Consider the following 19,823-nt stretch of genomic DNA (forward strand, 5'->3'; position numbering starts at 1 on the left):
GGACGTCCTGGCCCCGAGGGGGCGGGCCCCTTTCCGGACTACACGGGCAGAATCGCGCCCCTCTTCAAGGACCGGCCCGGCACCCCTGCCGAGCTCGAAGGCCGACGTCACACCTGACCCGACACGGTTCGCAGGCGTCGTACCGAGCGCGTCGAGACCGTGTCCTGATGTGATCTGCACGGGTGAGTCACGTCGGCGTCCAACAGGCGACGTGCGACCTGTCAGAGCTCTATCTCCGATCGCAGCTGCCTCTGCGCGTCCTGGGTATGTACCTTTGTTGCGCGCCGGAGACGACTCGACGCCGCTGAGATCGGAGATCAAGCTCTGACAGGTCGCACGTCGCTCCTTTGACGCCGACGTGACTCACCCGTGCAGATCACATCAGGACACGGTCTCGACGCGCTCGGTACGACGCCTGCGACCCGTCTCGGGTCAGGTGGCACGACGCTCATCGCGCCTGCCAGCGCTGCCGTGCAGGTTGCCACGACGAGGTCGAGCACGCTTCTATACGCTCGCCGAGCCTTCCTTTCCATCCCATTAGGCAGCCTGGGAACGGTGGCGGTCAGAGGCAAAGCCTACGAGGGGTGGTGGAACCACATGTCACGGCTACTGCCGGCTCGACCCCACGATAGCCTCCGAAGGCTGACTTTGCGGCACCATCATCGGACGATGTCGACGAGTTGGGTCGCTCTCGCGGTAGCCAGATGACCTCTCATACTAGTATCATCGGCCATGGCCGCAGGAAGTGCGGGGGATTCCGCTGGCAGCAACACGGAGCTCCGTTGGACGCGTTTTCAAGATTAGCGTCTCAGAGTGAATTGGAACTAGCCAAGAGGCTAGAGGGCGGAGCAGAGCGACGCAGGATCGCAGGAAAGACGTAAACATGGGATATCACAGGGCATGTGATGAGGACATGCACATGCTCGCAAGAACATTCGATCGAGGGCTTCACATCTTCTGCTTCTTCCCCCCCTGTTCCGAGCTCGCCGCAGGGCGCTTCTGAACGATCTTGCCGCGATACTTTGCGATGTTCGCATCGCGATCGGCCTTCTCCTTCTTGTACTGCTTGATGGAGTCCTCGAGCTTTGTGGCCTCCTCCTCCTTCCCATTGATCGCCTCCAGGTTCTTGACCCGCAGCTTCCGCAGCTCCTTGTCGCGCGCCTCCTGCCCCTCGCTCTTCAAAACGACACGAGCGAGCGCGACAGCCTCCTTCTCAAGCGTGTCGCGCTGGTCCTTCTCCTTGCCCAGCTCGTCATCGATGCTCGTCTTCCGACGCCGCTGCTCGTCCAGCTTGTCCTCGAGAAGGCTCAGCTCGGCCTCCTCCGACTTGAGCAACTGCTCGATCTTGATCTTGTCCGCGTCTTGCATTGCGGCCTTCTCCTCCTGGTCCTGCTGCTTTTTCATCTTGGCGCGCTCCGAGAGGGCCGTGAAGGCCGGGGCCGTCACAGACTTGTCTTCCCCGTCCTCGTCCGCAACAAGCGTCACCGCGTCACTGTCCTCGTGCAGCTGCGTACACGCAATCTTGTACTGCTCCTCCAGCTGCCAGCAGGCGTCAATTTTGGCGAGCACCTCCTTTGGGATCTCGATGCGTGCAGCGCGGTCCTCGAGCGTCTCCTCGAGCGTTCTGGAGTCCCCAGCGTTCTGTGCCTCCTTGGACATGTAGACCTGCATCGTCAAGACGGCTCTCAGCGGTAAATCGCGAAGTGTTTGGCGCATGGCGCAGGAGGATGGGAGAATAGGGGCTGTTATTTGGGGGGCTGTTGCTCACCACGAAATTGCCCCTGGAAATATCGCGGTAGATGTCCTTCTCCTTCTCCATTTTTTTGACCGCATTGATGCGGTCTTCTGCCTCGAGCTCTTTCAGCACGTTCCACATCTTGTTGGAGATGCGCATGTGATCCAGCTTCACTCCGAGCTTCGAGGCAATCACTGCGCGGATCGGGCCAATGTGCGCCATGAGCTGCCGGTTGGCCGTAGTCCCGCCGTTGAGCGACTCGGGCAGGACGCCGAGAGCATCCGTCTTGATCTTCGCGTCTGTGTTGTTCATGTTGTTCATGTCAGTGTTCTCCATCTCGCTGCTGCCCGACATTGGTTGGCTGGGTGGTGTGCTCGTCGCGGTTTCGACCGTCCTTGGTCACGTTCCGACAAGGACGTGCGGGTGGGCCCGACATCCTGCCCGGCGTTGCCCACGCGTGCAGCATTGTGGAATCGGCGGCGTATTTTGTTTATTGGAGGTAGGGCAAAACACAGGCGAAAAAACCAAAAGCATCCTGGAGACGACACACACACACACAGTGAGAGAGAGAGAGAGAGAGAGAGAGAGAGAGAGAGAGAGAGAGAGGGAGAGGGAGAGGGAGAGGGAGGGAGGGAGGGAGAGAGAGAGAGAGAGAGAGAGACAGAGACAGAGACAGAGACAGAGAGAGAGAGTGAGAGTGAGAGTGAGGGTGCGAGTCGTGCTTTCCTCGATCCCCCGCCCTCCCCCGCCATCTCCGCCGCTTTGGCTCTCCAGCCTTACCACCATCGGGAGGCGGCGAGGCGAAATCAGACTCGGTCGAGAGACGAGAGACCCCAGATTGGCATCCATGCCTCTCTGGACAGGGTGGCCCGCCACAAGGACCCCAGGAATTGCGACTCGCCGCTTTCCTCCCGCTGTGATTCTGTGAGAGCTCTGTGTCTTGAAATGCCAGACAATATACCTACAATACATACACATACCCGGGTATGAACACACGGCAACAAAAAACTGGTACCGCACGAGCGAAATCCTTGTGCCGCTGCTGTACTTTTATGGCCTCTCATCGCATCGGCGCGCGCGTCGCGGGCCTCTCGCCAGAGCAACTGTGCGCCATCATCGAGGCGCAGGCGGACGCGAGCGACGCCGCGCTGCGCGTGGCGGAGGAGCACGCCGTACGGCTCGTGGAGCAGCCCGAGTGGGTGCTCTCCGAGGTCCTCCTCTCGCCGGACCTCGCCCCGCACATCCTCGCCCAGCTGCCGACCACGGCGCACGCCGTCAAGGGGACGTGCCGCGCGTGGCGCCGCGGCTGGAAGGAGACGCTGAAGAAGCGCGAGGGGCCGCGCCTCGTCGTGATCGGCGGCCACGGCAGCGAGGGTGGGACTGTCAGCTCGCTTGAGCGGTACGACCCGTCGACAAACGAGTGGGCGGAGGAGGCGGTGGCGCCGATGCTGACGGCACGAGGGGAAGCCGGCATGGCGGTGCTCGATGGCAAGCTGTACGCTGTTGGCGGGTACAACGACGACTGGCTCACCTCGGTGGAGCGGTACGATCCGGCGGCGAACGCGTGGGAGGCGGTGGCGCCGATGGCGACGGCACGCGATAATCCCGCCGTGGCGGTGCTCGACGGCAAGCTGTACGCTGTGGGCGGGTACGGCGGCGACGGCGGCACCCTCAGCTCGGTGGAGCGGTACGACCCCGCGCCAAACGCGTGGGAGGCGGTGGCGCCGATGGCGGCAGGGCGAGCTGTTGTCGGCATGGCGGTGCTGGACGGCAAGCTGTACGCTGTGGGCGGGTACAACAACGGCTCCCTCAGCTCGGTGGAGCGGTACGATCCGGCAGCGAACGCGTGGGAGGCAGTGACGCCGATGGCAGAGGCGCGGAACTCTCTCGCCGTGGCGGCGCTCGACGGCAAGCTGTACGCTGTGGGAGGCCAGAACTACGACCTCCTCAGCTCGGTGGAGCGGTACGACCCGGCGACGAACGCGTGGGAGGCGGTGGCGCCGATGGCGGAGGCTCGCGCAATCCTCGGAGCTGCGGCGCTCGATGGCAAGCTGTACGCTGTGGGCGGGTACGACGAGAACGAGGCCCTCAGCTCGCTTGAGCGATACGACCCCGCGACGAACGCGTGGGAGGCGGCTGCGCCGTTGACGACCGCACGATCTTTTCATGGCATCACCGTGGCGTAGGGTTCTCTGGAGGGAGAGGAAGCTCGCAAAAGCCTCGCGGCCGCCGCTGGTGACGCCGCGGCCCCACGCACCCCACACAAAGAAGGGCGGAAACTCCCTCGCGCCTGCAGAGAGCGCGCGGCCGCCGCCGCCGCCGCTTCTAGCCGCCTCTCTCGTGCTCTCCGTCTCCCGACCCCAGCCCCACCCCGCTTTCCCTCGCTCCCTCTGAGCGCGCCCCGCCGTGTCACTACGCAGAGGAGGTTCGGCGAAACTGTGCCATGCCCGATTTCGTTCTCCCCCATTTGTGTGCCAAAAATGTGGTGTATTTTAGCACGCATCTCAACAGGAGCTGCGCACCTCTCCTTTACAGCGATAGGAAACGTTCGGTCCGCACTCCTCAAAGCGCCCGCCGGTCGCACACCACTCCATGTCGAGCTCGCCAGCGGGGGTGGTGCACGCCCGGCGGAGCAGGTTTGCGAGCGCCTCTGCTCGGTCCAGGTCCTTGTTGACGTGCACCCCCTTTGATGCGACGGCCGCGGTCCTGTACGCTGCTAGCGTGCCATTCGCGAAGCCGTCGTCGAGGCCGCAAAAGCGGAGGACCCGCAGCAGAGTGCCCTCAAAGTCGGCCACCCAGTCCTGCAGGAGGTCGAGTGTGATTGCGCGCGGGCCGTGGTCCTGGACCGACGCCGCCATGTGATCCATCTGCCTGATGGTGCCCAGCGTGTTTCCTGCCAGCTGGCAACGCAGCGCCTCCGCGTCACACCTGGCGAGAGCGAGCTTGCCGTACAGACCGAGACTGGCATTCGTCGAGATAAAGTCGCAAAAGTCTCCTCGCTGGAACGGCTGGCGCGAGTAGAGCCAATCTTCGCACAGCCGTGCCCCACAGCGCGGCCTTGACCTCCCTATCCTCATGTGGTACAGGTACGCCGACACCACCATCGACACAGGGTCCCGCACGTCATGCACGAGGCACCGCACGGCGGGCATCTCTGCCGCCGGCCACTGGTATGCGTGCTCGTTCCACCCGACCGCGACACCGTCCGGCGAGTCCTCCAGAAAGCTTCGGAGGGCAGCCGGCTCCCACCAGTACCCTCTGCTCTTGACTCCATCGCCCAGGCCGGTGTTGATCAGCCGCACTGTGCCTGGCCGCGCTTGCACCATTGCGCGCGTAAGCGCCGCGTTCAGCGCGGTGCCCGTCTTATGGTGGGAGGCGAAGAGAATGAGCGCAGCTCGACTCGACCGCCCTACCTCAACCATGACGGTTCCGCGCTGCGGCCAGGCACAGACGCACTCGACATCACCAAACTTAGCAAGCGAGCGTCCTTCACAGCCTTGTTCTTGAGAAGAAAATACCTCTCGCGCTGTGCGCTGGCCTGTGAGAGGTTGAGGTGCGAGCCCTGGAGGCCCTGGGGATGGGGGGGGACTACCCGCGGGCTTAGAAGGCCCGCGCGCAGGGGGGTGGGGCATTGAGACCGGTCATGAATGAGTGCGCGACACGCATGTTGCGAGCAGCGTTGTTGATGTTTTGCGCATCGCCACTGACGGCGGCGCGCGAGAGCTGTAGCGCACTGCAGGCCGTGCACACACGGCGCGAGGAAGCAGTGCGGCTGGGGGCACCGCCGCCCTCGCTGACCATCGTCGCGGCGACCCTGCACCCCGAGGCGGCGCTCGCATTGGAAACCGCGCGCGCCGTGTCCCGACGCTCGAGGGAGGCCGCACGCGCCGCGTGCGCCGAGAAGCGGCGCTCGGACCGTGGGCGCGCGCCGATCGCCGGCCGCAGCCCATCCCCTAGCCGTGGGGCCGTTAGACACGGCGCGGCTCCATTGCCGGTGGAAGGAGGGAGCGTCGCGCACACGCGGCTCCCCGACGAGGCGAGCAGCGAAGCGCACGACCCCCGGACGAGCGCCGACGCCTTCGCGGCCAGCGAGAAGGGCGGAGCGGGGAGCGCCGAGCGGGGCACCGAAGGCGCGCACGCAGGCGGCGACGCGGGCGGCCCCCCAGGCGTGTGCGAGAGCATGGCCATGACAATCGTCAGTGTTTTTTTGGTCTTGCGGTACAGCTCTTTTTTTGACGTACATCTCTCCGCTCGCCACCTCACGCTCCGCCGTCCGGCCATGGATGGTTCGATGGAGCTCGCGGGAGCTCCATCGAACCATCCAACTCCGGTCACCGAGTCTGAACGCGCTCAGCCTCAGGAGGTACCAAACCGCGCGAATTCTGCACGCCTCGCTGCACCGCTGGCTTGACTGAATCAGGCAGCAGCAGGCTGCTGCTGCTGCCACAGCAGCAGTCTGCTGCGGCCCGAATACGCAAGTTGATGACTAGCAGCACTGCCGGGGGCATTCGAGCCGCCACAGCCGGTGTGCGGCTGTGCACTGCCACCTGCCCGCGGCTACGCACAATGTGCGCTCGCATTGGATGAGCCCTGCTGATGGACCTGCGTCGCCTAGCTGCACGAGAGCAATGCCGCAGGCAGTGGCCGTGGCATACACTGCGAGCACACTTGGTGCAGCTGCGAGGTGCAGCAAGAGCACGTCGTTCCTGCCTCTGATGCCACTCCTCTCGCGGCTTGCAGCGCGTCACTCGCGCATGCTCTCCAGGAGCTATGGCGGGCGCGTGTGTGGGGCTGTAGCCTGTGTTTGGCCGGTTCTGACCCGTTTACTATCAGTATCATGTCCGGGCCACAAAAAATCGCACACGGGTAGCGGCTCAGGGGCCCAGTAAGATGTAAGTCGCGGAATCGCCAAATGTCACAACCTGCGCCACCCACAGGGCTGGACCTAGTCACGCTGTAGTATGTTTTGAATCAATTAGTGTTTTGTCACTCTGTATGAGTACACGAACACACGTGTGTCACTCTGTGTATCTCGTGTCCGTAGTGCGTAGAGCCGTAGAGTGTACACTCCGAGAGTGGTAAATTCGCGATATGTTGCCAAAGTCCGAGCGACACTGCCGACACCCTTCGAATCCCTTCCCCACACATGGTTGCCACTGCGGTCTGCGCCAGCAGTCCTCTTTGGCGCGTGGGCTAGGCCGCCTCCCGCGCCTTCGCCCTCGCAGCGGCCGCCGAGACGCGCCTCGCCTTGGCTGCGGCGAGCGCCGCCTCTGCCGCCGCCTCCTCCGCCGCCGCGGCCTCCTCCTCCTCTTCTGCCGCTGCCACAGCCGCAGCCTTCGCCTCAGCTTGCCGGCGCGCCTCCGCTGCCGCCTCCTCGCCCTCCTCCTCGCCCTCCTCCTCGCCCTCCTCCTCGTCCTCCTCCTCGGCCGCCTCCGCCGTCTCCTCCTCGCCCTCCTCCTCGCTCGCCTCGCCCGCCGCCTCTCCCAACGCCTCCGCCAGCCCCTCGACCGACGTCTCCGGCGTGATGCCGAACCGGATCCTGTCCTCGTGGAGCTCCGCGAGAAGCCGGAGCAACCCCTCCCTGTCCAACGGCGCGGGCTTGGCTGTCGCCGCCGCCTCTGCCGGCGCCTCAGCCTCCTGCGACGGCCCAGCGCCGCCGCTCCCGCCGCCCTTCTTCTTCTTCTTCTTGCCCTTCTTGCCCTTGGCCCGTTTCTCCGCCTCGACCTCCGCCAGCAGCTCCTCGGCGTGCCGCGCCGCCTCCTTCTCTGCCGCCGCCCTCCCCGCCGCCCTCTCCGCCGCCCCAGCAACCCACGCCGCCTCCTTCGCCGCCTTCTCGGCCGCCTTCTCGGCCGCCGCATGCTCCTCGAGGGCGCGCACGCACTCGGCGTGGCCCTTCTCCTTGGCCCATTGCAGCGCAGTCTTGCCACTGCTATTGCACAGCGTCATGTCAGCGCCCGCCCGCAGCAAGCGAAGCACCACGGCGGGACGGTCGCCGAGGGCGGCGGCCATCAGAGCGGTGTCGAAGTCGTTGTCCTGCATGTCGATCTCCGCGCCGTGCCGGATCAGCGTGTCTACAACCTGCTCGTGGCCTCTGTAGGCGGCCTCCATCAGCGCAGTGCTGCCAATCTTGTTGTTTGGCTGGTCGATCTCCGCGCCACGCCGCAATGCCAGCTCGACCAGGTTCTCGTAGCCGTTCGCGGCGGCGAGGCTCAGCGCAGTGCCACCGTCGCTCTTCTGCAACGAGACGTCCGCGCCGCGCCGCAGAAGTGCCTCGGCCAGTCCCGCGTGGCCATTGGCCATTGCGAGCATCAGCAGTGTCACGCCGCTCGCACGAGTGCCGCAACCAAAGACGTACTCGAACCTCTCGTCGACCCACCCGCCGCCGTCGAGCCACGCCAGCACCGCCGCATCTTCGCCTCGCCGAGCCGCTAGCACGACCTCATTCGGCACCGCCTCGCTGCCCGGCGCGGCCTCCGCGCCCTCGCCGCTCGAGGCAGAGGCCGCAGCACTGGCGCCAGCCGCCGCCTCGCCTGCGGGTGCGCCGCCCGCCCCTGCGCCGCCCGCCTCGGCGGACGGAGCCTTGATCCGAGCTGCCGTCACCTCCCTGAGATGCGTCCTGAAGGCCTCGACGCACTCGGTGTGGCCCTTCTCCTTGGCGTACTGCAGCGCTGTCTCACCGACCAACGTGCGCAGCTTCATGTCTGCGCCCGCCCGCAACAAGCGGAGCACCACGGCGGGATGGCCGTAGAAGGCTGCCAGCATCAGCGCGGTACCGCAGAGACTGTTCTGCAGGTTGATCCCTGCGCCGTGCCGCAGCAGCATCTCGGCCACCTGCTCGTAGCCTTTGGCGGCCGCGACCATCAGCGCCGTACTGTCGTCGCTGTCTCGCGCGTCCGCCTCCGCGCCGCGATTCAGCAGCAGTTCGACTAGCTCTTTGTGACCGTGCTCGGCGGCGATCAGCAGGAGCGTACAGCCACTCACGCCGCGATGCACGCACGTCGCGTCAACCCGCCCATCCCCGGCGAGCCACGTCTGCACCACGCCCACCTTGCCGTTCTCCGCCGCCGCTTCGATCCTTTTCGGCAGCGAGAGCGGCGCAGCAGTAGCCGCCGTTGAAGCGTGCCCGCGCCGGGAGCCGGCCGAGCCAGCCTTCGTCCGGCCGGGCATGCAAACGGGCGGGGTTGCGGATGCTGAGCGCCTCCTCTCTCTTCTCAACAGCCTCCCGCGCGGGAGCGGTGAAATTCTTCTCAAGGAGGGCGCCTGGGTCTAAATTTAGTGCGTGTGAATGAACTTTAGTGACAGTTTAGTGCGCTATTTAGTGTGTGTTCGAGTGCGTGTGTAGTGCGTCTTTAGCGCAAATTTAGCACATATTTAGCACATATTTAGTGTGTTCGCTACCCAACGCGGCCAAAGGATATCCACCTCGAGAACCTCGAGATCGAGAGTGTGTTTTATCTCCAATTTAGCGCCACATTTAGTTCGCTTTAGGTGCGGGCAGCTGCAGTACATTTAGTGTGGGTCCCGCATCTTTAGTGCGGGCACGCACCTTTAGCACGGCTTCCCGGCCACACCACAGCTACACGGCCGGTCGGCTGGTGCTCTCGCCTCGCTGGCGGCGCGGTCTGGTGCCGCGGCGCCCAGCTCTCCTGTGGGCTCGCGGCGGCTCGCCGTCGCGGTGCCGAACAATGTGATCAGTCCGGAATCGTCCCGGCGTGCCGCCAGTGCCGCTTCTTCGCCGATTTTTGGCTCGACCAGTTTGTCGACAAAGTTGCCTCCGAGCTCCTGCTGCTCGACTGCGCGGCGGAACCGGCCCATCGCGGCTGAGACGTGATGCGCCGGCACCGGGGCAACGGCGCGGGACCATTTCCAGGCTCTCTCGAGCAACCTCAAATTTGGCCGATTTTGTGGATCTCAACCCTGCTGCTCTCTGACCACAACCTCGCGGCCCGCTGCGTGGCTCTCCGAGCGCGAGAGGAGTCGTCTACGAGGCGGCGGCGAGCGCAGGCGGCGGCGGCGCGGCGGCGCGGCGGCGGATCGCGGCGCAGACAACGGCAGCAATCTGGCTGCTGCTTGCTGCTGCAGCAGCTGCTGCTGCGGCTGCTGCTCCGCTGCCGCTGATTGTGGACACGATTCCCCGATTCCCCCGATAACCCTGCCCGCCCGCTCCGCCCCGCCCGCCCGCCGCTCCCCGCTTGCTTGCCCGCCCGCCCGCCCGCCCGCCCGCCCGCCCGCCCGCCCGACCACCCATTCCCATCACCATCTCACATACCTCCATATAGGCGCTCGAGACCTCCTCTCGCTGCCTACTCGCTGCCTCGGGGGAGGAGGGGAAGAAGTCGAGCGGGCGCCACTGCGCTCGCCGTCCCGAGGCCCCTCCCCGAAAGGCAAGTCTTAGCCACATGAAACCCGAGACCCCTCCCCACCGCCCCGATCCCCCCACCCCCTTGCTCCCCTCCCCCCCCTCGGGAGGGCCGAACTGAGGCGCCCGAGGGGACCCCGCAATTCCCTTCCCCCCTCGGAGGGGGCCGGGCGAGGCGTACCCCGAGGGCCCCGCTCTTTCCCTCGCATAGCGGCCACTCTTCGGATCGCTGGTCGAGCGACCCGGGGGATGCCCCGCGCGCCTGACCCAGGCGCGAAAACGAATCTGCGAGGCGTGGCCGCTCATGCGGCCCGATGGGGAGGAACGGGGCGAGCCCCCTCCAACCCACCCGCGCTAGGTCTCGGGTTTGACGCATGGGGTCACTCCCGCGAAACTCGGGAACTAGCCGGGGCAGTCGGAGAAGGGGCAACTCCGTGCACTGACGGTCGGCCGCCAGAAAACACGCCTCCGTGGCTCGGGTTACACCAATCCTCGCTACCCAACGCGGCCAAAGGATATCCACCTCGAGAACCTCGAGAACCACAGCTAGCCAGGGCCGCGTGCTTTGCTCCTTGGCTGCCAAGAATGCACCACAGGAGATGCCTGGCCCCTGCCCTCACGACCCAAAGGCAGGCTCCCAGTGAGGCTAGATATGCAGCCCTCCAGAGCAAGATCTCCCAACTGAGCACAGGCACAGCACCGATTCCCGAGAGGAGGACCAGCACAGTTGAATGCGCCACCGCAAGCACCACCTCCGACCGCACAACCCATGCTGTGCCCGTGACCACCAGCTGTAATAGAGTAGAGGCGAGGGTCGGTCTTGGAATTTCAAAGCCAATGTTGAACCAAAGGATGAAGGATCCAGACCACGATGACAGAAACGGCCAAATGGCCATGATCCATGTAGTCACCGCAAGCAGCTTTACATACGCGTGTACTCGTACAAGCATGTTGGATCCAGCCCCAGCCATGCACCTCCTCCTAAGTGCAATGGCAACAGCTCAAAGAAGACCTCCTTGATTTTCTTATATAAATCTCCCTTCTGCATCTTTTGAATCGGTCCATCCTGCCGCGCTGTGGCTTGCTTGGCCCTGGCCTCGTCCCGTGTTGCCTTCTCCCTCTCTAGTGCGTGCACGTCCCTCGCCACAAGAGCCGGATAGTTATTGTCAAGCCAAGTCTGCTGATCTTTCGAAATGGTAAGCCCGGAGAAGCAGCCCGGAAAGCACCGGAGGTTGATGTTCAGCTGAACAACCTTCGTTCGGTTAGGGACGGGACGGGGAACTTTTGCGAGTGGGCAGGGGACTGCAGGGGGACAGGGGGAGGGAGGCCCAGCGAGGGGCTGCGGCTGGATCCTACTGCGCGGCTGGACTAAAGACGCACTAAACCTCGCTAAATCTGGATGTAAAGTCGCAGTGAACTCGCGCTAAATTTGCGCTGAATTCGCGCTAAATTTGCGCTAAAGTGCACTAAAGATGCAGTACATAAACACTTCACACCGCACTAAATTTAGACCCAGGCGCCCTCCTCTCAACAGCGAGAGGGCGGCCCGGGTCGCTTCGAAAAAAGAATTTTACACCCACCTCGTACAACACTGGGCACGGGACTGACGCGCACTGGCACTAACACAGGTACACCACGGGAGCCGCCTAAGCGACTCCCGCGAGGACGGCGAGGCACTTAGCTCCGTCCGTGCACCCTTTATATGCCGGCCTGCACCCGTCCTCTCTCTCCGCAGTGAGCGTCTCTCACATCAAGGCTCAACCGTAAAGTCAACCGTGCGATGGAGCGCGGCTATAGTCGGCAAGTGTGGATCTGTGTACTACTGATCTGGTGATCTGTGAAGGTCGGCCCGCAGGCAAATTTTGTATACCGAGGCTGTGCCCGGTGCCGAACCTGTCGGACCTTAACCCTGGTAGGTGGATTGTCCAAAATACGTCAGCCTCGCACGCCTAGCGCTAGGTCTGACACCCGACCGCCCCCCCCTCCCTAATATTAGCCGGTAGGAGCACATTTTGGCCGGCTAATGTTAGGGAGGGGAGGCCGGAAAACGCATACTTTTGTCCACCTACCAAGGTTAATCAGCTGGACCGAATTTTACCAAGTTGGACGCCGCTCTGGACGTATCCAGTGTTCACTGTCTACGTGTTGCGACGGGCGGCCTTTGAGGGCTTCCAGACGATGCAGGCAGACGACCGAGTCGAGGCCTACGACCCGAGCGGCGCCGCTGGCGACGACTGAGGCCAGGGTTTCGCCCACCTTCGGGGTAGGGGATCCCCGCCCCACCCCGGTCCGGAACCCACAGCGAGCCGGGCTGCATGCATGGAGGGGGGGGGAGCCTTACGGCGGCTGGGGCTCGGGACTAGCTGCACGCCGCCCGGAGGGGAGCTCTGGCCTCTGCCGCCCGCCCTCGCGCCCGTGATCGCTCGCGCACTCGAGCGACACCCTCTGCCCTGCTCCTGGTGCCTGGCGCGAGCCGCCCGCGAGAGGAAAGAGCTCTGTTCGTATATGCGTGTACATCCAACGCTGTCTCGAGTCGTGACACCGAGCGCAGATCTCGTAATGTCGTCTAGATAGAATGATCCCGTCCCGAACTGGATCTGGAATCTGAAAAGCGCGCCCGCCCCCCGCGAGTCTAAGTGCGGAGTGGTCCCGCGCGGCCCCGCCAGCGCCACACCCGCCTGGGGCCTGTGCGAGCTGGGTCCAAGTTGCAAGTCCCAGAGCAAGTCCCTGGGTCCTGGCTCCTGCATGCTCCTCGGCCTCTTGCGTCTCTTGTGGGGCGGCCCCTCGGCCTCGCCAGCTGGAAGCAAGGAATCTGGACGTCGACGGTCGAGGCTCGAGCCGCACACGGTACACAATGGCTGCTGTTCTGGTATTACAAACGTGGCTGGTGTGTGTCAGAGCCAGACAGCAGACAGCACACCCCGACAGCTCACCACCCGACAGCTCACCCGACAGCACCGGCCCTGTACGGCTTTATCTCAACGCTTGCGCGAGGGGCCAGGACGCAGGAGGAGCGCCCCCTACCCCTCCACGCCCGAACACGAGGAGGACTCGTTTTGACCCGCATGCGAGTAAAGATTCGTCTCCTCCCACTCGTGAACTCGTGCCGGGCTGCTCAGCCAGCGCGCCTGCGAATGCTGCAGGAGCAGGCTCGCATTGTTCGAGCCGTACCACGGGTTAGTTGTTTGGTGATATCGTTGGAAGGCGAACTGGGGCCTCACTGCGTATGTAGCTGCCTGCGAATAGGCAAGGAAGTGGTCGACATGGCCTTGCGCTGGCCACTGGCCCAATCGCCGCATCGCATTGGCAGAGATGATGTAAGCGTGAGCGAGCGAGGGCGCGTGAATCCGGTAGATGCAATGTAGGCGCTCGGTGGGCTGACGCGGCTGTCCCGGGATGTGAAAGCCGAGGTAGAGGATGTCTGCATCGTCGTCGCCAGCAGCTCGTAGAAATGCACCGACCCGCGGCTCGCTCACGTTGAGGGTGGCCCTGTGGAAGTGCGCGTCATCCTCCATAACAAGCATGTGTCGGCAGCCCCGCCGCACACCATGCGCCCATGCAGTCTTGTGCGCGCGGAAGAGGCCAGTTGCGGAGCCGCACGCCTCACGCTTGTTTTGGAAGATGACGGTGCGCCGCCACATGCCCAGCACTTTGAGCTGCTCTCGCAGCTCTGCAAACCAGGTGGAACCATTCATGGTCAAGACCCCGATGCAGCCACTCTTCAGCGCTGCAAAAGCTCGAGTGCCACCCTCGAGTGGCTCGGATGGGTCAGCGTAGAGCACCATTGGACGTGCAAGCGCAACGCCTCCGCAACGGTCATGGACATTGCATGTGTTGGTCGGCTGGTCCGTGAATTGGCAGGGCAGCCTACTGAGTATTCCGACAAACACAGCGCCCCAACCGATCCCCAGTACCACCTTCGCCCTCCAAACGACGCGCTCGTAATCACTCGCCGCGCGCATGTCTCATCGCCGAGCGCCCCGTTGATAATGAGCGCGCGCGTCACAGTGCAGGCCAGGTCTACACTGGCTGTGCAGCAGGGAGAGTTTTACAACAAAGCTCCCTCGCACAACACTGGGCACGGGACTGGCGCGCACTGGCACTAACACAGGTACAGGGAGAGAGTCAACAACCCGCGCCCGTCGTAAAACTCGGTCGCTTCGCGCGAGCGCAGCGCAGCCCGCAGACTATACAGTCGACACACAGCGCGGCCCTTAGGGGCCTAGAGAACACAACCCCCTCTCCCTTTTGTCCCAGAAAGCATGACTAGCGATGTGTTATAGTTCCTCTTGTGTAAGTAAGACGCGACACCCGCCCAAGGGGCGTCTACTTGGGTTTGTCCGCGACACATCGCGGGAGATACATGCCCAAGTCTCGCGGCACGGGGTAACCCGCAAATCCATCCCCGCCGGGGCGTAAATCGGTCCAGGGTACTCGTCGACCCTCACGCCATCGTCGGACGCTGCCTGCACTCGCGTCGGTCCCTGGAGGCCTCGCACTGGCGCTGCACGCCTCGAGATGAACGGGCCTGACTCGCGAAACGTCTGTGTCCTCGCTCACGTCGACCACGGCAAGACTAGCCTCTCCGACGGCCTCATCGCGAGCAATGGCATCATCTCGAGCCGCCTGGCCGGCCAGCTGCGCTACATGGACTCGCGCGACGACGAGCAGGACCGCGGCATCACGATGAAGGCGTCCTCCATCGCGCTGGTATACCAGCCGGAGGAGGTGGCGGCGGCGGGCGGCGGCGCAGAGGCGGCGAGCCCGCTGCGGGTCAATCTGATCGACTCGCCCGGCCACGTCGACTTCTGCTCCGAGGTCTCTTCGGCGGTGCGGCTGAGCGACGGCGCGCTGCTGGTGGTGGACGTGGTGGAGGGCGTGTGCGTGCAGACCGCCGCCGTGCTGCGGCAGGCGTGGGACGAGGGCGTCACCCCGCTCCTCGTCCTCAACAAGATGGACCGGCTAGTCGCGGAGCTGCGCCTCTCGCCCATCGAGGCGTGGGGGCACATCAAGCGGATTCTCGGCCAGCTCAACGCCATCGCGGGCCAGTTCTACACCGCGGACCGTCTCGTCGCCGAGGGCGGCGCCGCCGCCGCGTTGGCCACTGGTGGTGACAGCGGCGGCGGCGACGATGGCGGCGGCGGCGGCGGCGGTGACGGCGGCGGTGACGGCGGCGGCAGTGGCGGCGGCGGCAGTGGCGGCGGCGGCGGGGAGAAGGGGGTGCGCGAGCTCCAATTCTCGCCGACGCGCGGCAACGTGCTCTTCGCTTCGGCGGCGCACGGGTGGGCCTTCGACCTCGCCGCGTTTGCGCGGCAGTACGCTGCCAAGCTCGGCCTCAAGGAGAGCACGCTGCAGCGGACCCTGTGGAAGGAGGAGTGTCAACTCACTATTGACGAGCTGGTCGTTAGGAGAGCACGCTGCAGCGGACCCTGTGGGGGGAGTACTTTTACCAGCCGAAGACGAAGCGGGTGGTCTCGAGCGACCCGTCGGGCCGGCTCAAGCCAATGTTCGCCGAGTTTGTCCTCGGGGCGGTCTGGCGCGTCTACGCGGCGGCGCTGCTCGAGCCAGGTGCGAGGCCACCCCACCATCTCCCCACATCTCCCCATATCTCCCCATGTCTGCGTGGCGTCCTCAAGTGCGAGGCCACCCCACGCACGCCGCCCCATCTCTCCGCATCTCCCCACATCCCCCCACATCTCGCCATATCTCCCCACATCTCCCTTTGCTCAGACGCCACGCAGCTCGCCAAGATGATCGGCTCGCTCGGGCTGTCGGTGCCGCCGCAGCAGCTGAATCACGCGGACGGCGCGGTCGCCGTGCGCGCCGTGATGAGCGCGTGGCTGCCGCTGGCGCGCTCGCTCCTCGGCGCCGTCGCTGCGCACCTCCCCTCCTCGCGAGCCGCGCAGGCGGCGCGGCTGCCGTCGCTCTGCCCGTCGCTCGCCGCGCAGCCGCGCACCGGCCGCGTGCGCGCGGCGATCGAGGCGTGCGACGCGTCGGAGAGTGCGCCGCTGGTGCTCTACGTCGCAAAGATGGTGTACGCGGTGGGCGTGCCGGGCGCGCACGAGGCGGACGAGTTTGTCGGCTTCGCGCGCCTGTTCTCAGGCACTCTCCGCCCCGGCAGCGGGGGCACGGTGCGGCTGGTTGCGGCGGCGGCCGGCGGCGGCGAGGGCGGCGAGGGCGGCGGCGAGGGCGGCGGCGGCGTGGTGCTGCCGATCGACAGCTTGCGCCTCTATCTGCTGATGGGGCGTGAGCTGGTCAGCGCGCCGCAAGCGTCTGCAGGCTCCATCATCGGGGTTGGCGGGCTGGCTGGCGCGGTGCGGAAGCGCGGCACCGTAGATGGTGGAGGTGCAGATCCACACCTCCCCACGTCTCCCCAGATCTCATCTCTGACGGCCCTCGATGCGGGGGTGCACCTTCTGCAGAGAAGAGACACGAGGCACCCCGAGCCCGCACATCGCCTCTCTTCCGCCGTACTCTCGCTGCTGCCGCAGCGTTCGAGCCCTCGTACTGGATTCGGGTGATGTTGGGGTAGGGTACTGGACACGGTACCTTAGGGGGAGGGCACTCCGCCGAGGCTCCGACTTCAGCTCTCTGCATTCCGACTCGCAGGTGCGGCACTCTCTCCAGCGAGCCGGACTGCCCGCCGTTTGAGCCGATGCGGCTCGCGGGGGCGCCCATCGTGCAGGCTCGAGATGTGGGGAGATGTGGGGAGATGTGGGGAGATACGGGGATATACGGGGAGATACGGGGAGATATGGGGAGATATGGGGAGACCGTGCAGGCGGCTCGCCTTTCCCGAGCCAACTGACGCCCCCCCGCGCCGCAGCCTCGCCCGAGCCGCCTTCCGGCCTCGCCCGCAGGTGGCTGTCGAGCCGACCGACATCAGCTCGCTCCCGACCCTCGAGGCGGGCCTCCGCCGGCTGGACGACTCGGACCCCGCCCTCGAGACGGCGCGATGCCGCAGAGATGCCGCAGAGATGCCGCAGAGATGCCGCAGAGATGCCGCAGAGATGCCGCAGAGATGCCGCAGAGATGCCGCAGAGATGCCGCAGAGATGCCGCAGAGATGCCTCAGAATGCCGCCGAGACGCGCCGAACCGCTCTCGAGGCGCGAAGCTCCCGCAACTGACGAGAGCTGCGCGCGCACACACACGCGTGCGCGCGCACACACACATCACCCCCCCCTTCCCTCCTCGCGCCGTAGCCGCCGCGCAGGACACACACCACACACCCCTCCCCTCCTCGCGCCGCCGCCGCCCGCGTAGGCGACCCTCCCCATCTCTCCCCATCTCTCCCCATCTCTCCCCATCTCTCGCTGCCGCGTAGGCGACCCTCCCCATCTCTCCCCATCTCTCCCCATCTCTCCCCATCTCTCGCTGCCGCGTAGGCGACCCTCCCCATCTCTCCCCATCTCTCCCCATCTCTCCCCATCTCTCGCTGCCGCGTAGGCGACCCTCCCCATCTCTCCCCATCTCTCCCCATCTCTCCCCATCTCTCGCTGCCGCGTAGGCGACCCTCCCCATCTCTCCCCATCTCTCCCCATCTCTCCCCATCTCTCCCCATCTCTCGCTGCCGCGTAGGCGACCCTCCCCATCTCTCCCCATCTCTCCCCATCTCTCCCCATCTCTCGCTGCCGCGTAGGCGACCCTCCCCATCTCTCACCATCTCTCCCCATCTCTCCCCATCTCTCCCCATCTCTCGCTGCCGCGTAGGCGACCCTCCCCACCTCTCCCCATCTCTCCCCATCTCTCCCCATCTCTCGCTGCCGCGTAGGCGACCCTCCCCACCGGCGAGCTCGTCCTGCGCGCGTGCGGCGAGGTGCACCTCGAGCGCTGCCTCCACGACCTGCGCACAACCTTTGCGCCCGGGGTCGAGCTCGCCATCTCGCCGCCCATCGTCCCCTTCCGCGAGGGCCTGGCGCCAGAGGCGGACGGCAGCGCCACCGCCGCCACCGCCGGCCGGCACGCCCTCCCTCGCCGTCCGAGCGGCGCGGCGTACATGAACATGAACCACTGATGAGCTATGAAGGACTAATGAATTAGGCACGCCTCCCTCGCCGTCCGAGCGGCGCGGCTTCCCGACTCCGCGGCGGCGGCGCTGCGCGATGGCGCTGCGAGCCTCGGCGGCGGCCACAGCTGCCTCCCGCCGCTCGACCTCCTCCCTGCGGCGCAGGCCGCGGCGCTGCGCCACGTCTCCGACGCGCTCGATGCCAGCGCCATCGGCGGCGGCGTCGCGGGCTGGGCTGTACACGAATGCAAGGTTGAGTAAGGGTTGGTTAAGGGTCAATTAGGCGGCGGCGGCGCGGGCTGGGCCGGCGCGCGGCTGCTCGGGACGGGTCCTCTCGACACGCTCCTCGTCTGCAGCGCGCAAGCCGCGGAGGCGATGGAGGTGCCGACGAGCCCGCTCGCGCGCACGGCGGGCAGCCAGTTGGCGACGTCGCTTGTGTCCGGCTTCCTGCTCGCCGTGGCAAAGGGCCCGCTGTGCGACGAGCCGATGAGCGGCGCGAGATTACCCGAGATTACCCGAGATTACCCGAGATTACCCGAGATTACCCGAGATTAGCCCCCTGTGCGACGAGCCGACGAGCGGCGCGTCGGCCCCTCCCCTCGCGCGCGAGGCGGCGGGCGGCGCCCCGTCCCCACCCGCGTCGCCGCGACTAGGCGCCGTCTTTCTCGTCGAGGAGGTCCGCTGGAGCGACGAGGCGGACGGCGGTGGCGGCGGCGGTTGGGATGGCGGCGGCATCACAGGCAGGGGCATCACAGGCAGGGGCGGCGGCGGTGCCGACCCTCCCGCTGAGCCCGCCGCCGCCGAGCCCGCCGCCGAGGCTGGTGCGCTGCCCGGCCAGCTCATTGCCGCGATGCGCGAGGCGTGCCGCGCCGCTTTCCTGCGCTGCGGCACGCGGCTGCTCGAGCCGGTGTACCGCTGCGAGGTCCAATGCGACCAGGAGATCCTCGGCCGCATGTACGCCGTGCTGCGGAAGCGGCGCGGCGAGATCCTGGCGGAGGACTTGCGTGAGGGCACGGACCTCTTCCTCATCTCGGCGAGCTTGCCGGTGGTCGAGTCGTTTGGCTTCGCGAACGATTTGCGCAAGAACACATCGGGCGCCGCGCACCCTCAGCTCGTCTTTTCGCACTACGAGGCGCTGCCACAGGACCCGCTCTTTGTGGTGGCGACCGAGGAGGAGCAGGAGGCGCTGGACGACGGAGACTTGCCCACCATCAATCTAGCACGCAAGCTGATGGACGGCGTGCGCAGGCGAAAGGGGTTGCGCGTCGAGGACAAGGTGGTGGCGTCGGCGACGAAGCAAAGGACGATGTCGCGCAAGCGATGAGCCGCCAACCGCGCCCTGCGTTGTCGTATTCTGTGATCTGTGATCTGTGAGGGTAGAGGGCCCACAGCGTCCTAATCTAAAATCTGAGGATTCAGGATTCAGACGCTTCGCTACTTCGCTTTAGTGAGGCCAAAGTGAGTTTATGGATGGGTGAGAGAACGATGCGCGACACGAGGAGGCACGCGGACCGACTCGTGGGACATAAAAGAGAGCGAGTACTTGGGCGAGTAGGCCGTGCGGTCAACGCTGCCGCGCGCGACCTTGCGCGCGAGGCGGCGCAGCTTGAGAACGGCGGTGGGCGAGAAGCCGCCGCCGAACGTCTTCGGGAGCAGCAGGTTGAAGTTGTTGCGCTTGACAAAGATCGCGTCGTGGTAGAAACCGCGATGCGCCTTGACGTAG

At 65.5% G+C, this 19,823-nt stretch overlaps 4 protein-coding genes across 4 annotated transcripts; 3 read left to right on the forward strand and 1 right to left on the reverse strand.

Annotated features, from left to right (window-relative positions):
* Positions 1-948: 948 nt before the first annotated feature.
* On the reverse strand, positions 949-2,089 carry EMIHUDRAFT_116162 (hypothetical protein; the record flags this gene model as incomplete). Its single annotated transcript, XM_005776191.1, has 2 exons — positions 949-1,665; positions 1,769-2,089. The coding sequence occupies 2 exons, from the start codon at positions 2,087-2,089 to the stop codon at positions 949-951; spliced, it is 1,038 nt and encodes a 345-aa protein (XP_005776248.1).
* Positions 2,090-2,761: 672 nt separating this feature from the next.
* EMIHUDRAFT_367856 (kelch domain-containing protein) lies at positions 2,762-4,142 on the forward strand. Its single transcript, XM_005776192.1, has one exon. The coding sequence runs from the start codon at positions 2,788-2,790 to the stop codon at positions 3,919-3,921; it is 1,134 nt and encodes a 377-aa protein (XP_005776249.1). The 5' UTR covers positions 2,762-2,787; the 3' UTR covers positions 3,922-4,142.
* A 5,157-nt stretch (positions 4,143-9,299) lies between these two features.
* On the forward strand, positions 9,300-9,873 carry EMIHUDRAFT_367858 (hypothetical protein; the record flags this gene model as incomplete). The annotated part of the gene is made up of 1 exon (XM_005776193.1): positions 9,300-9,873. A coding segment is annotated over one exon (249 nt), but the record flags the coding sequence as incomplete, so codon positions are not given.
* Positions 9,874-14,534: 4,661 nt separating this feature from the next.
* Positions 14,535-19,526, forward strand: EMIHUDRAFT_418918 (hypothetical protein). The gene is made up of 8 exons (XM_005776194.1): positions 14,535-14,804; positions 14,850-15,190; positions 15,275-15,457; positions 15,508-15,662; positions 15,825-16,564; positions 17,867-18,087; positions 18,136-18,357; positions 18,611-19,526. Exons 1-8 carry the CDS (start codon positions 14,613-14,615, stop codon positions 19,422-19,424), a joined length of 2,868 nt encoding a protein of 955 aa, XP_005776251.1. The 5' UTR covers positions 14,535-14,612; the 3' UTR covers positions 19,425-19,526.
* Positions 19,527-19,823: the final 297 nt, after the last annotated feature.

Source organism: Emiliania huxleyi, assembly GCF_000372725.1.
Source record: "Emiliania huxleyi CCMP1516 unplaced genomic scaffold EMIHUscaffold_281, whole genome shotgun sequence".
Lineage (NCBI taxonomy): Eukaryota > Haptophyta > Isochrysidales > Noelaerhabdaceae > Emiliania > Emiliania huxleyi.